Below are 13,091 nucleotides of genomic sequence, written 5' to 3' on the forward strand. Positions count from 1 at the left end.
TTACAGCAGAAAAAATGGTGCAATTATTATTGTCCATACAAGCTAGAGAACTATATTCATATAAGTATAGAAAATTTAGAAGACGAAGCAAGAACGTTCGGAATCCATGATCAAACAGACTTACGATGATGAATGGGTTTATTCATCGGGTAATCTACTCGAGGATTATAACACGTCTTGAGACAAAGATATAAAGAAGATGAAGATGTCACAGGTATTCAGTGTTTGACAACGCTCCTACCAGTAACACCTCCCAATAGGATTCGTTCCCACCCAGAGAAATCAAAAGACAGAGTCGAGGAGATCGGAAGAGTATATTTGGCGATAACCAATATATCGGAATTCTCTGATCTAATCTGGCTAGCGATTGCGGTTGATGTTGAGCACGGCGTTGCCACACGTGATGTGGTACGGATGCCTGACCGAGCGCCTTCAGCTAGATGAGTCCACTAAAACATGTGGTCAGCATCCAATGTCGAAAACTTACAGAGCTATTTATTTTAGGGATTTATTTACCGCTACAGATCACTCCCCCCCCTAGTGGGTTAGTGATGACCCTAAGACGTGGCCAGCCAGAAGTTTAAACCCAGCGAGTTTGTCGTTGGTAAACACTCTTCTGATAGCTTGCTAGGATAAGCAGCGTCTGGTCGTCTTTCCTTACTATATGGGACCGAGGTACAACATCGTAAAAAAAGAAAATGTACAATGAAAATTTCAGATCCTCATAAACGTCATCGTTCTTTTCCAGCCGTCCTGGAAAAGAAAAAAAATGTAAGTGCATTTCGAAATACACTCGTATGTGCATAAAAACACAATGTCGGCGAAAAAAAGGAAGATAAACTAATGCACACGTAATATCGTTAAAAAAAATTTTTTTGAAAATATATTATATATCGTAAAAAGAAAGATCGAGATAATATTAAATGTCTGGTTGTGCCGTTTAAATGTTCTGGAAATCTAACTCTTCTTCCAAAACGCGTCGTTTTAAGTTTATTTTCAGATACATTCAGAGTATCATCGCGTGTGTTGGTTTTCGACTGAGGAATTATGAGTGGAGTCGTGTCGTTTGATTGTACCGAAGGAAAATCGACGTAGACAGGATTTCCTTCTAAATACGCTGCTTTGAGGTGATCGATGCTGATGCTATCGTTTGTTCCGTTCTTATCGATTATATAGTACTTCGGTTCCCGTTGTAGAACTTTGAAAGGTCCTTCGTGTGCTGATTCGAAAGGTCGTCGATGCGAGTCTCGACATACGAAGACGTGTGTACTATATCGTAAGTCAGCTTAGACGATAACACCAGTTGATTGAGGTCGAGTGGAAACAGGTTTAGCTGAACGCATTGCGTTCGTAAGCCTGTTCGTGTAGGAGGTTAGATCCATGTCCATCGATGAAGATGAAGGATGCACGAATTCTCCTGGAAGTCGAAGTGTCGTTCCGTAAACGAGTCGAGCCGCAGTGTATCCAATGTCAGCTTTCACTGCATTGCGAATACCTAGTAAGACGAGTGGAAGAGCATCGGTCCACTGTGAAACGTTTGCAGCTGATAGTTAAGCTTTTAGTTGTCAGTGAAAGCGCTCTACCAACCCGTTTGCTTGTGGGTGGTAGGCAGTCGTTCGGAAGCGAGTGGTTCCTAAAAGTGTGGTCAGAGGACGGAAAAGTTCAGATTCAAACTGGCGTCCGCGGTCTGTAGTGATGGTTGAAGGGCAGCCGAAGTTTGCTACCCATTGTTCGACGAAGGCGCGGGCCACTGTTTCAACAGTAATGTCTTTGATAGGTACTACTTCTGGCCATCGAGTGAAACGGTCTACGCAGGTTAAGAGGTAAGAGTATCCATTTGAATCTGGTAAAGGTCCTACCAAATCCAGATGAACATGGTCGAAACGAGCATCGGGAGTTTTAAATGAGCCTAAGGAACATTTATTGTGTCTGATAACCTTAGATTTTTGGCAGCTTACACAGGAGCGTGCCCACTCTCTCACGTCTTTATTCATGCCAGGCCAGCTAAAACGTTCTACTATAAGCTTGATGGTTGTACGAACACCTGGATGAGAGAGTTTGTGCAATGTGTTGAAGACATTGCGTCGATAATGTTTCAGCACGATTGGGCGATCCCTACCTGTAGATGTGTCACAAAGTAAGGTTTCCTTACCTGTTTGAGGGTTGTGGACGATAACTCGTGCTGAAGATCACTGTCTTCCTTTTGAAGTTCGGCGAGTTTAAGAAGGTCGATTCCTTGGAAACTGTTCAAGGAAGTTATGCGAGATAAGGCGTCTGCAACTACATTGTTTGCTCCACAGATGTGTTGAATATCTGAAGTAAACTGCGAAATGTAGTCCAGTTGTCGAGGCTCACGGGGAGAGTACTTGTCTGAAGTAGAGCTTGGAGAGAAGGTGAGTGGTTTATGGTCAGTGAAAAGAGTGAATTTGTAGAATTATGGTCTACTATGATATAACTGCCTAATCTATAAGATCTTACGTGGAAGTCACACCATCGACTAAACCAACTCACTGTATCGTATCAATTACCAATGCATGATGTAGAAAAAGGTTAGGCTAGAGAAGGGACAATATATTTAATATGAATAGAAGATATAAGGGACCACGCCTGCATGGCCGAACCACGCCATCCGATCAACTCTAATTCATTCAATTCCTTGTTCGCGCCTTCTCCATCGTTAGGTATTTATCCGCGTTAAATATTGAATATCTATTTTCCGAGTAGTCTCGTGTTCAGCTTTGTGGATTGTGCGGTTATTGTCCAATGCCACTACAAATTCACGACCTTCGATGTAGTGTTGAAAATGTCGTACAGCACAATACGTAGCTAGGAGTTCCCTACCGAATGTGCTGTACCTCGATTCGGTGTCTAGCAACCTTCTAGAGAAAAATCCTAAAGGTTGCCAGGAGTTTTTAACCCATTGTTGTAAGACTCCTCCGATCGCTGAGTCGGATGCGTCTACTGCGATACTAACGGGTGCTTCAGTGTCCTGATGTGCGAGCATTGTTGCTCTAGCGATCGGTCCCTTAATTGTGGAGAATGCTTTTCGTGCAGTGTCGTCCAAATTAATGGATTTCGCATTTCCACGAAGTTGGTCGGTAAGAGGTTTCATAAGTAATACGCATTTCCGTATGTAACGTCTATAGAAACTTAGCAGGCTGTTAAACGTGCGCAATTGTTTGACGGTGGTCGGTTCTTGGTAATCCAGAATGGCCGCCACTTTGCTTCTAAGAGGTCGAATGCCTTGTGCATCTATAATGTGTCCTAGGAAATCTAGTGAGTCAGTTCCGACTTGGCATTTCTGAACGTTCACAGTAATGCCATGTTTTTGTAGTCGTTCGAAAGCAAGATCTAGATGCTTGAGATGTGATTCTCTGTCCGGACTTGCGACTAGGCAGTCGTCAACATACGCGTCTACGAAGTTGAGACCTCGAAAAACGTCGTCTATGAATCTTTGGAATGTTTGAGCAGCATTTCTTAGACCGAAAGGCATTCGCAAAAATTCATAGAGTTCGAAGGGAGTTATGATAGCTGTTTTCGGTATGTCGTCAGTAGCCATAGGGATTTGGTTATACGCTTTAACCAAGTCGATTTTCGAAAAGACAGTTGTACCTTTCAAGGTAGCTGTCAAATCGTGAATGTGAGGCAACGGGTAACGATCGGGAATGGTTTTCGCGTTCAATCGCCGATAGTCACCAGTTGGACGCCAATCGTTGCTGTCCTTTTTAGGGACCATGTGCAACGGGGATGCATATGGGCTACTTGACGGTCGTATGATTCCTAAGTCTATCATATGGTCGAACTCGTTTTTCGCTAACCTTAGTTTTCGGGAGCTAGTCGTCGTGCTTTAGAGAATACAGGTGGTCCTGTAGTCGTGATGTGATGTGTAACATTGCTGGTTACACACGGTAGTTTCGGTTGAGTTTGTTGTATCCCAGGGTACTTATCGAGTAGTGGTTGATAGAGTGGTTCGATCATATGCTTAATTGTGACTGAGGATAATCTGCAACCAGAGAAGGAAGTTACGCAAACGGATAAAATAGTGTTTAAAAGCGATTAGTGAAGCCGGTCGTTAGAATTTGCTGAGAGAACGCTAACTTCTGCGCCAGTGTCGACGAGGTAGCGAACTCTCGTTGTCACATCTGTGACGTATAACAGACGGCTATGTTCGCCGGCTACGGTTGCCGTTAACGCGTACCGGCTTGGAAGTTTCCCGAGTTGCTTTTTGAGTCAGTCGGTTTTGAGATGGGAAAATTGCAAGGTTTTCTGCAATTTCTGGAAGACTTTCCATACTGATTATGATACCAGCACCAGTCGGGGTTATCCGCCTCTCGTGGTCTAGAGACAGATCGCTTACGTGAAATGCTTCTACATGGGGTGTGTGATTGCTTACGGTCGTTACGAAAATTAAGATAACGTGTAAGTGTATGACATAACTCGGTTATGTCGTTCTGAATCGTTTGAGGCTCTTCTTTGACTGAAAAACCTTGGTATTAGAAGATTTCGTAATTTCTAAAATGCGGTCGGCAGATGCAGCTAGATCGTCTAAGGCGTTGTTTTGAAACGAGACTAGCACAGTTTGCACCTGTTGAGGAAGTTTAAACAAGAAAAGGTTTTTGAATAGGCCATCATCGAATGTTCTTTGGCCGATAGCCTTTCATCCTTTGCAATATGTCCGTCGTAGAACCGTGTTGCAAGTCGATGTTATCGAGGAGTTGGTCTAACCTTTGTCTACCGGTTAGGTCTCATCGTTTAAGAATCGAACGTTGTAAGGTTTCGTACAGTTCAGAAACATCACTAGTAAACATACTAGGTGTTACGTACCTGTTGAATTCCCGCGGTATTGCCTTGACTACTGCGAGGAATTGTGCACGAGTGTCGTTCACGCTGTGCTCGTGGAAGTCGGCTACTGCATAGAAGAACCAGGCTTCGATATTGTCGGGCAAGAAGGGCATGAGTTGGAACGAAGGTGGGGACATAGTCTTAATCTTAAATACCTTGGGGGTCTGTTCAGTCATAGGGGAATATTAAGTACGAGAATACGAGGGAAAAATATAGATATCCTGAGACACGGGGAAAAAATATCACAATGTATAAAAATTTAAAAAATAAGGCAATAATATATAAAAATCCCAAAAAGGAACAGACTCACAGTTGCAATTAGGTGTACCAGATCACGTCGGTCTCACCAATGAAGATGACACAGGTATTCAGTGTTTGACAACGCTCCTACCAGTAACACCTCCCAATATGATTCGTTCCCACCCAGAGAAATCAAAAGACAGAGTCGAGGAGATCGGAAGAGTATATTTGGCGATAACCAATATATCGGAATTCTCTGATCTAATCTGGCTAGCGATTGCGGTTGATGTTGAGCACGGCGTTGCCACACGTGATGTGGTACGGATGCCTGACCGAGCGCCTTCAGCTAGATGAGTCCACTAAAACATGTGGTCAGCATCCAATGTCGAAAACTTACAGAGCTATTTATTTTAGGGATTTATTTACCGCTACAGATCACTCCCCCCCTAGTGGGTTAGTGATGACCCTAAGACGTGGCCAGCCAGAAGTTTAAACCCAGCGAGTTTGTCGTTGGTAAACACTCTTCTGATAGCTTGCTAGGATAAGCAGCGTCTGGTCGTCTTTCCTTACTATATGGGACCGAGGTACAATACTATCAATGTATCAAGAAGAGACTGATCTAAACGGACTAGCGATTTCAGAAATTAAGCACGGCGTTCCCACTCGTGATCTGTTGCGGAAGCAAGGATGAACGGCTTCAGCTAGATGAATCCATTAAAACTAATGTAGTCAGCATCCAAAGACTTACAAAACCATTTATTTTAAGGATTTACCTACCTCTACAAAGAACAATAATAGTTCCAGAACTTTTGTTCTGAAAATACTAATATACCTTTCGAAAGAACCTTACACTGATAACGTCGAGGCGCGTTTTTGCCATGAAGACAGTAGAACTGTCCATATGATCTTCAACAGTTATATCTGGCCACATTAGGATTATGGAAATATTTCTAAAACTCCGTCACTTTTAAAGGGTTAGTATACACTGCAATGTATTTCAAAGCGAGCCACGAAATCAGTTTAATCAATCAGATTCAAACCTTATGAAGAGTGCCTAAAATCACCGAGACTTTAGTCAGAGGTGTAGCGTGGCGTCGAGTCGAGATTGACTATGAACACCACTACAAAGGAACGCGTGCCAGGATATCTATAAAATCCCCCGGAAGCTAAATATCAGAAGGCAGTTAATGGACCAAATCGAGATATATTCGCTGGCGATCTCGTGGTATCGAAAGGATACCGAGATCGTGCCAGGATATAAACTTGGTTACAGAACGTAACCGAGTTCACGCGAGGTCACAATCACAGTATGTTGGACGTTTTGAGCACAGTTAAACAAAAAGAAAATTAAACAGTCACTGGCACACTTGGTTATAATAATAATTGTTTTCAATAAACCAATCGTGTTCTCGTGATAAAAGTGAGTCATTACAGAGGCTTCAGTTTAATGACTTAGAGCAGTACAAACGCTCAGTCCTAACACAAAGTTTGAGAGTAACATGTGGTGGACCAGACAGATATGAACGCGAAAAGTATAAACAAAGTTACTAGAGATCAATAGTAATATTAATATATACAGTTAATTGTTACAAATACAATAAAAATTTGGGATGTTACTTAAATTGACCAAACGTTGCGTGTTCTGATTAGGTCCGGTAATGTAAATCCATAATTATAAATGCTTGGTGATTCTGAGCAGGTTGGCGAACTCTCTAGCGATATAATCCCACGTAGAATGTGATATATTCCAATTACAGTCTATAAATAATGATAATATTTGATTTAGACTTCAGCTAACTCAATCACAAACGAAAATAGAACAAGGGATGTGTGAGTAGTAATGTATTTGTTAGCCAGCAAGAATATGTCACGCTATGTTAGAATCACAACGGAAAGTGTGTTCAAAGTCATTCACTAAAACAACAGTTACAGTCATTTAATGTTAAATATACATGCAGTGGAAGCCTGACAAAATAAATACAAATAACATTGAAAACTATTTACAAAATAAGCTTGTCAGGCCTATCTCCACAAACACCCATGGAACAACAGACACAACATGACAGAATGGACCATAGGTCCAATTTGCACCCGTTGCGAGCATCCAAATACCAAAACTCCTTGCATGATGAGGTGGTTCGAGAGGCTTTCCAGGAGTAGGTCAAGAGGAAACTGTACAGAATCTCAGGGACTCAGAACAGTATTTCACTATAATTTATTATTACTTCTCTGTTCATCATTAAATAGACCCAGGTTTTCACCTTGGGACATCAATGATCCATTGCTACTAGGTGCGGGATCTTGTTAAGCGTTTCTTCTATTCCGTCCACAACTATTTGTCCAGTTAGTGCTAGATTCTGCTGTTAGTTTGGCGGTAATTCTGATAGATTCGCTACACTGTTTGATTTTCAGTGTACTTGAAAACTACAACAGTAGTGTCTATAGTTTCTGGAAATTACTGAATCCCGTATGTTTTTACATTCTCAGATTTTTCAAAGACACTATGATATTTGTGTTGGAAAACAAAACTTTAGAAGACGTACTTTCATAATGGGTGTGAAATGGTTATTTCAACGAATATTACGTGGACATAACTTGGTGTTTATCTTTATGGTTTCTTAGAATCCACCCTAAATACCGAATACTTATCCGATCTGCTCTAATCGGGTTTAATCCAAACCCTAGGTAGTGTCATGTTACGATTCTGGAACTTCGTCACATTTGCTTACATAGTGATTTCAGTGTTTATAACCAATGAAACTTGCCAAATAATCATTTTCGACGTTGTGCGAACGACCCTATGTCCACCACGTTTCGCGTATTATATATAATGCTCAGCTTGAGTTTGGGTCGTGCGTCACAATATATACTACTTTTAAACAGATATATATTACTAGATTTTTTTGACCGTTTTGTAACATAAAATAAGTACTTAGTGATATTTTCCACGTTTTCGTAAACCTAGGATATATTAGTTGTTAGAACGCGGCTACCACTTGATTTAATTTAAATTTATTTTCGATAATAATATTCTTTTATGTAGTAGAAATATTTGGTGTAATGTGCCAGACACAAACATGAAAAATGAAATGTAAATGGAGAGAAAAGTGATGAAGAAATGGATGCCGAACTGATTTTCAAGTCATTTTGTCGAAATGTTTTAGAATGACGTGTAGAATGATCAGGTTTCAGATATTATGTAAAAGTTATCTTCAGATTTTTGGATCGTTAAAATCTAAGAGATAGGACTCTGATACTGTATGTTCTCACGAGTTGAATGAACTTAGAAAAATCAGGTTATCTGGATTGTTAATCCTACAAACAGCATTCAAGACAGTTACTACTACCACTAAGACAATCACTTACTTATTTACTTACGCCTGTTACTCCTAATGGAGCATAGGCCGCAGACCAGAATTCTCCAACCCACTCTGTCTTAGGCCTTCTTTCCTAGTTCCATCCAATTCTTGTTCATTTTTCTCATGCCTATCTCCATTTCCCGGCGTAATGTGTTCTTTGGTCTTCCTCTTTTCCTTTGACCTTGAGGATTCCATGTGAGGGCTTGTCTTGTGACGCAGTTCGGTGCTTTCCTCAATGTGTGTCTATTATCCACTTCCAGCGCTTCTTCCTCCGCTTGAATCTGGTTTGTTCTCTCTTACAGTAAGTTGGTGCTAATAGTGTCCGGCCAACGGATCCGAAGTATTTTGCGTAGACAACTGTCAATAAACACCTGTATTTTCTGGATGACGGTTTTCGTAGTTCTCCAGGTTTCCGCCCCATACAGTAGAACTGTCTCGACATTTGTATTGAAAATCCTGACCTTGGTGTTGGTTGACAGTTGCTTTGATTTCCAGATGTTCCTCAGTTGTAAATATGCCGCTCTTGCTTTGCCGATCCGCGCCTTCACATCTCCATCAGATCCACCCTGTTCATCAATGATGCTGCCCAGATATGTAAAGGTTTTTACATCTTCCAAATCTTCTCCTTTAATTGTGATTGGATTGGTGCATGCTGTGTTGTATCGGAGAATCTTGCTTTTCCCTTTGTGTATATTGAGACCTACTGCTGCTGAGGCTGCTGCTACACTGTCCGTCTTCTCCTGCATTTGCTGTTGCGTTTGGGATAGAAGGGCCAGATCATCTGCGAAGTCTAGGTTGTCCAACTGCATCCTAGATGTCCATTGTATCCCGTGTTTCCCTTCAGATGTTGGCGTCTTCATGACCCAGTCGATCAACAGGAGAAAGAGAAAGGATGAGAGTAAGCAACCTTGCCTGATACCGGTCTTTATTTCGAACGACTTTGTCAACTGTCCTTCATGCACGATTTTGCAGTTTAATCCATCATATGAATTCTGTATGATAGTGACTATCTTCTGAGGCACGTCGTAGTGTCGAAGAAGCTCCCATAGTGCTGTCCTGTCCACGCTATCACGTGCTTTTTCGTAGTCAATGGAGTTGATGTAGAGTGATGAATTCCATTCAATTGATTGTTCCACAATGATCCGTGTAGTTGTGATTTGGTCTGTACACAATCTATCCTTACGGAATCCTGCCTGTTGGTCACGAAATTGGGCGACTACGCAGTCCTTCATTCTGTTTAACAATACCCTGTTGAAGACTTTTCCCGGTATTGAGAGAAGAGTGATGCCCCTGTAGTTATCACAGTTGTTGAGATCGCCATTCTTTGGTATTTTGACCAGAAGTCCTTCTTTCCAGTCTTTTGGTACTTGTTCCTCATCCCAAATCTTATTGAAGAGGATGTGGAGTATCCTTGCAGCTGCCGCTACGTCTGCCTTTAGTGCCTCTGCTGGAATGTTGTCCGGTCCTGCTGCTTTGCCACTCTTGATTTGTCTGATGACCATGCTGATTTCTTCGATTGTTGGTGGGCCAACATTGATTGGGAGGTCCGTGGGTGCTGCTTCGATGTTGGGTGGGTTCAGTGGAGCTGGTCGATTCAAGAGTTCTTTGAAGTGTTCTACCAACCTGTTTCGTTGCTCTTCAATGTTGGTGATTACCTTGCCTTCCTTACTTTTCACTGGTCGTTCTGCTTTGCGGCGATTTCCAGCGAGTTTCTTTGTCGTGTCATACAGTTGTCTCATGTTTCCTTCTCTTGCAGCCTTTTCCGCCGTCGTTGCTTAATCTTCCACATATTTGCGTTTGTCAGTTCTGATGCTCCTCTTCACTTGTTTGTTTACTTCTGTGTATTCAGCTTGTGCCTTGGCTTTTTCTGCTCTTGTTCGGCTGGTATTGATTGCTGCCTTCTTGTTCCTCCTTTCTTGAATCTTTTCTAGTGTATCAACAGTGATCCATTCCTTGTGATGGTGCTTCTTGTGGCCCAGAACCTCATGACATGTTGATGTAATTGCCTCTTTGATCCCCTTCCAGGTGCTCTCCACAGTAGTTCCTTCTCCATTGAGTAGATCATGAAGGGCTTGGAACTTATTGCTGAGGACTATCTTGAATTTGTTGAGTTTGTCAGTGTCCTGAAGAAAGGCCGTATTGAACTTTTGCGATGTTGTCCGCCCCGTTGTGCAGTGCTTCTTGAGTTTCAATTTCATCTTGGCGATCAGCAAGTGATGGTCTGATGCTATATCAGCTCCTCTCTTGGTTCTCACGTCTTCCATCGTCCTCCTGAACTTTTTGTTGATGCAGATATGGTCGATTTGGTTTTGCGTGGTGTGATCCGGTGAGGTCCATGTGGTTTTGTGTATGTGTCTATGTGGGAATATGGTGCCGCCTATGACCAGTTTATTGAAGGCACATAGGTTTGCAAATCTCTCAGCATTTTCGTTTCTTTCTCCCACTCCGTGTCGTCCCATGATGTCTTCATATCCAGTGTTATCCGTTCCAACCTTGACATTGAAATCTCCCATCAGAATGGTCAGGTCCTTTGTTGGGCACTTCTCGATGATTGACTGCGGCCTATTGTAGAATTGATCTTTAGTGTCTTTGTAGTCGTTGGTAGGCGCATAGCATTGGATGATGTTCATTGAAATGCCCTCTTTCTTTGTTTTGAAGGAGGCTTTGATGATCCTTGGTTCATGAGATTCCCATCCTATAAGTGCATTTTGTGCTTGTTTGGACAGCATCAATGCAACTCCTTGTGTATTTGGGGCATTTTCTTCTTCATGGCCGGAGTATAACAAAAGCTCTCCTGAAGTTAGTCGTTGTTGTCCAACTTGTGTCCAATGTGTTTCACTGATCCCAAGCACCTCTAGGTTGTATCTTCTCATTTCTGCAGCAATTTGGAAGGCTCTCCCGGTGTCCCACATTGTACGAACATTCCATGTACCTAAATAAATGGTTGCTCTGGTTGTCATAAGGGGCATCGGCCTCGTAACTTCCGAAGGGATTCGGCTTTCATCATGAGGCGTCATAGTTCTTCTAAATGAAGACCTTCTGATTCCCAGGGCAGAGTTTGAAAGGTTTGAATAATTTTTTCTGGTTAGCGTTTTTTTAGCGAGTTAGTTTTCTACGGGATGAGGATGCTAACCCCATGCCCAACCTTCCTCCTTTATCCGGGCTTGGGACCGGCAGTAGCCCCCGGAGGGACTCCAGGCGGAGTTAAGACAATCACTATTAGAACTTAATTTGAATACATCAATCCTGACTAGCCAATTGTTAATGTAGTCTCAAAATAGACAGTTTCCATCGTATGTAGCACTGCAATTGTTTAACCGCCCGTCATAGGTTCTCCGTAGTGGTTGTGGTATTTAGATACTGACGGTTAACACCGAAACATTACTTGAACTCGATCGTAGCTATCTTAAAAGTTTCCGCGACGTGTCCAACATATAACGAGGTAAAGACTAGCATAATGAATTCCATGGTTAAAAAGTCCTAAAGTTAGGAATAAAGTACCAATCCGGAAGGTTGCTAACTGGTAGTATCTGTCAGGTAGTGATATGTTTGCTTCTTGGTTAGTGTTCTTGAAGTTGAGGCGGTAAGTAAATTTATTTATCTACATTTAGTCTATGGAAATTTTGCTTATTTATCTGTTTTCCTCCGCTCATGCCCTACTTTTTTTTACTACCGTTGGTTCTTTTCCTCTTGAGCTAGTTATAATTTAAATCCTCTGATGTGAATTTATGGTAGTTATTTATTGACTAAAAACGATATACTAGTGGTTCCAATCATTAGTTCTCTGAGTCAGCTCTTCTAAGTCTGTCGAAATTTGCTTTATTTCCAAGCTTCGGTAAAATGCATCTCTTCTATGTTTTCTGGTTTGTTTTTCAAATCCAGTGGAAAACAACTTAATTCTTGTTCTCAAGTACGATTTGATAAGACGAAGTTAAATATCCATGGAAATACTTCTTCAATAACTTTAACTTTTAATCAGCCCACTTCATGAATACTACATTGGTTAAAAGGTCGTATGTTCTGAATATGTGAAGCAATAATTTTTTGGGTAAACTTAGATGTCTCCTAACTAGCACATGTATACACTTTTTATTGACGCTCTCTATTTTTTAAAATTTTAGATCTGTTTCAAAAAGGTTTGTGATTCCTAATTTTCTCGAGGAAAGATAATGTACAATCCTGAAAAGTCATTGTTTCACTATTCATTTTGCTTATAATTGTCTTATGATCTGGTTTTGGTGCTTAATATCTGTCCATCGACCCAGGCCAATTTCATCGAACCTCCACTTTTGCTATGCAGACGGGAAGTTGTTGCGATGACAGCACAGGCAGTGTGGGCGGAGATAGTGAAACAAATACGACGGTTGCCAGTAGTCCCAGTCTTGACCTTCCTGTTACTAAGGGTTCCCCATTATTACCGGAACCTCCCGAACATATTATTACAACTCAACTCCCAACTTATGACAATTTAACATCAACTTCTAGAAAAGGAATCTGTAAAATGGTCAGTTTTTTTAATAAATATGTGTAAATAAGTTACAGTAGCTTATGTTCAGAGGCGTTTAAATGATTGTGTAGCACTGAACTGTAAAGTAGGGAGGAAACAAATATATCAGACTGAAATATGACGTGGCGGCGAATTACATTGTC

At 41.5% G+C, this 13,091-nt stretch overlaps 1 protein-coding gene across 1 annotated transcript in view; it reads left to right on the plus strand.

Annotated features, from left to right (window-relative positions):
• The first annotated feature begins 7,236 nt into the window (after positions 1 to 7,236).
• LNX2 (Ligand of Numb protein X 2) overlaps positions 7,237 to 13,091 on the plus strand; it is a 39,638-nt gene continuing 33,783 nt past the window's right edge. The window contains exons 1-2 of the mRNA XM_051214897.1: positions 7,237 to 7,549; positions 12,563 to 12,945. Of these exons, the coding sequence (XP_051068082.1) occupies positions 12,736 to 12,945 (210 nt within the window). The 5' untranslated portion in view covers positions 7,237 to 7,549; positions 12,563 to 12,735. The remainder of the gene's footprint in view (positions 7,550 to 12,562; positions 12,946 to 13,091) is intronic.

This window comes from Schistosoma haematobium, chromosome 2 (assembly GCF_000699445.3).
Source record: "Schistosoma haematobium chromosome 2, whole genome shotgun sequence".
Lineage (NCBI taxonomy): Eukaryota > Metazoa > Platyhelminthes > Trematoda > Strigeidida > Schistosomatidae > Schistosoma > Schistosoma haematobium.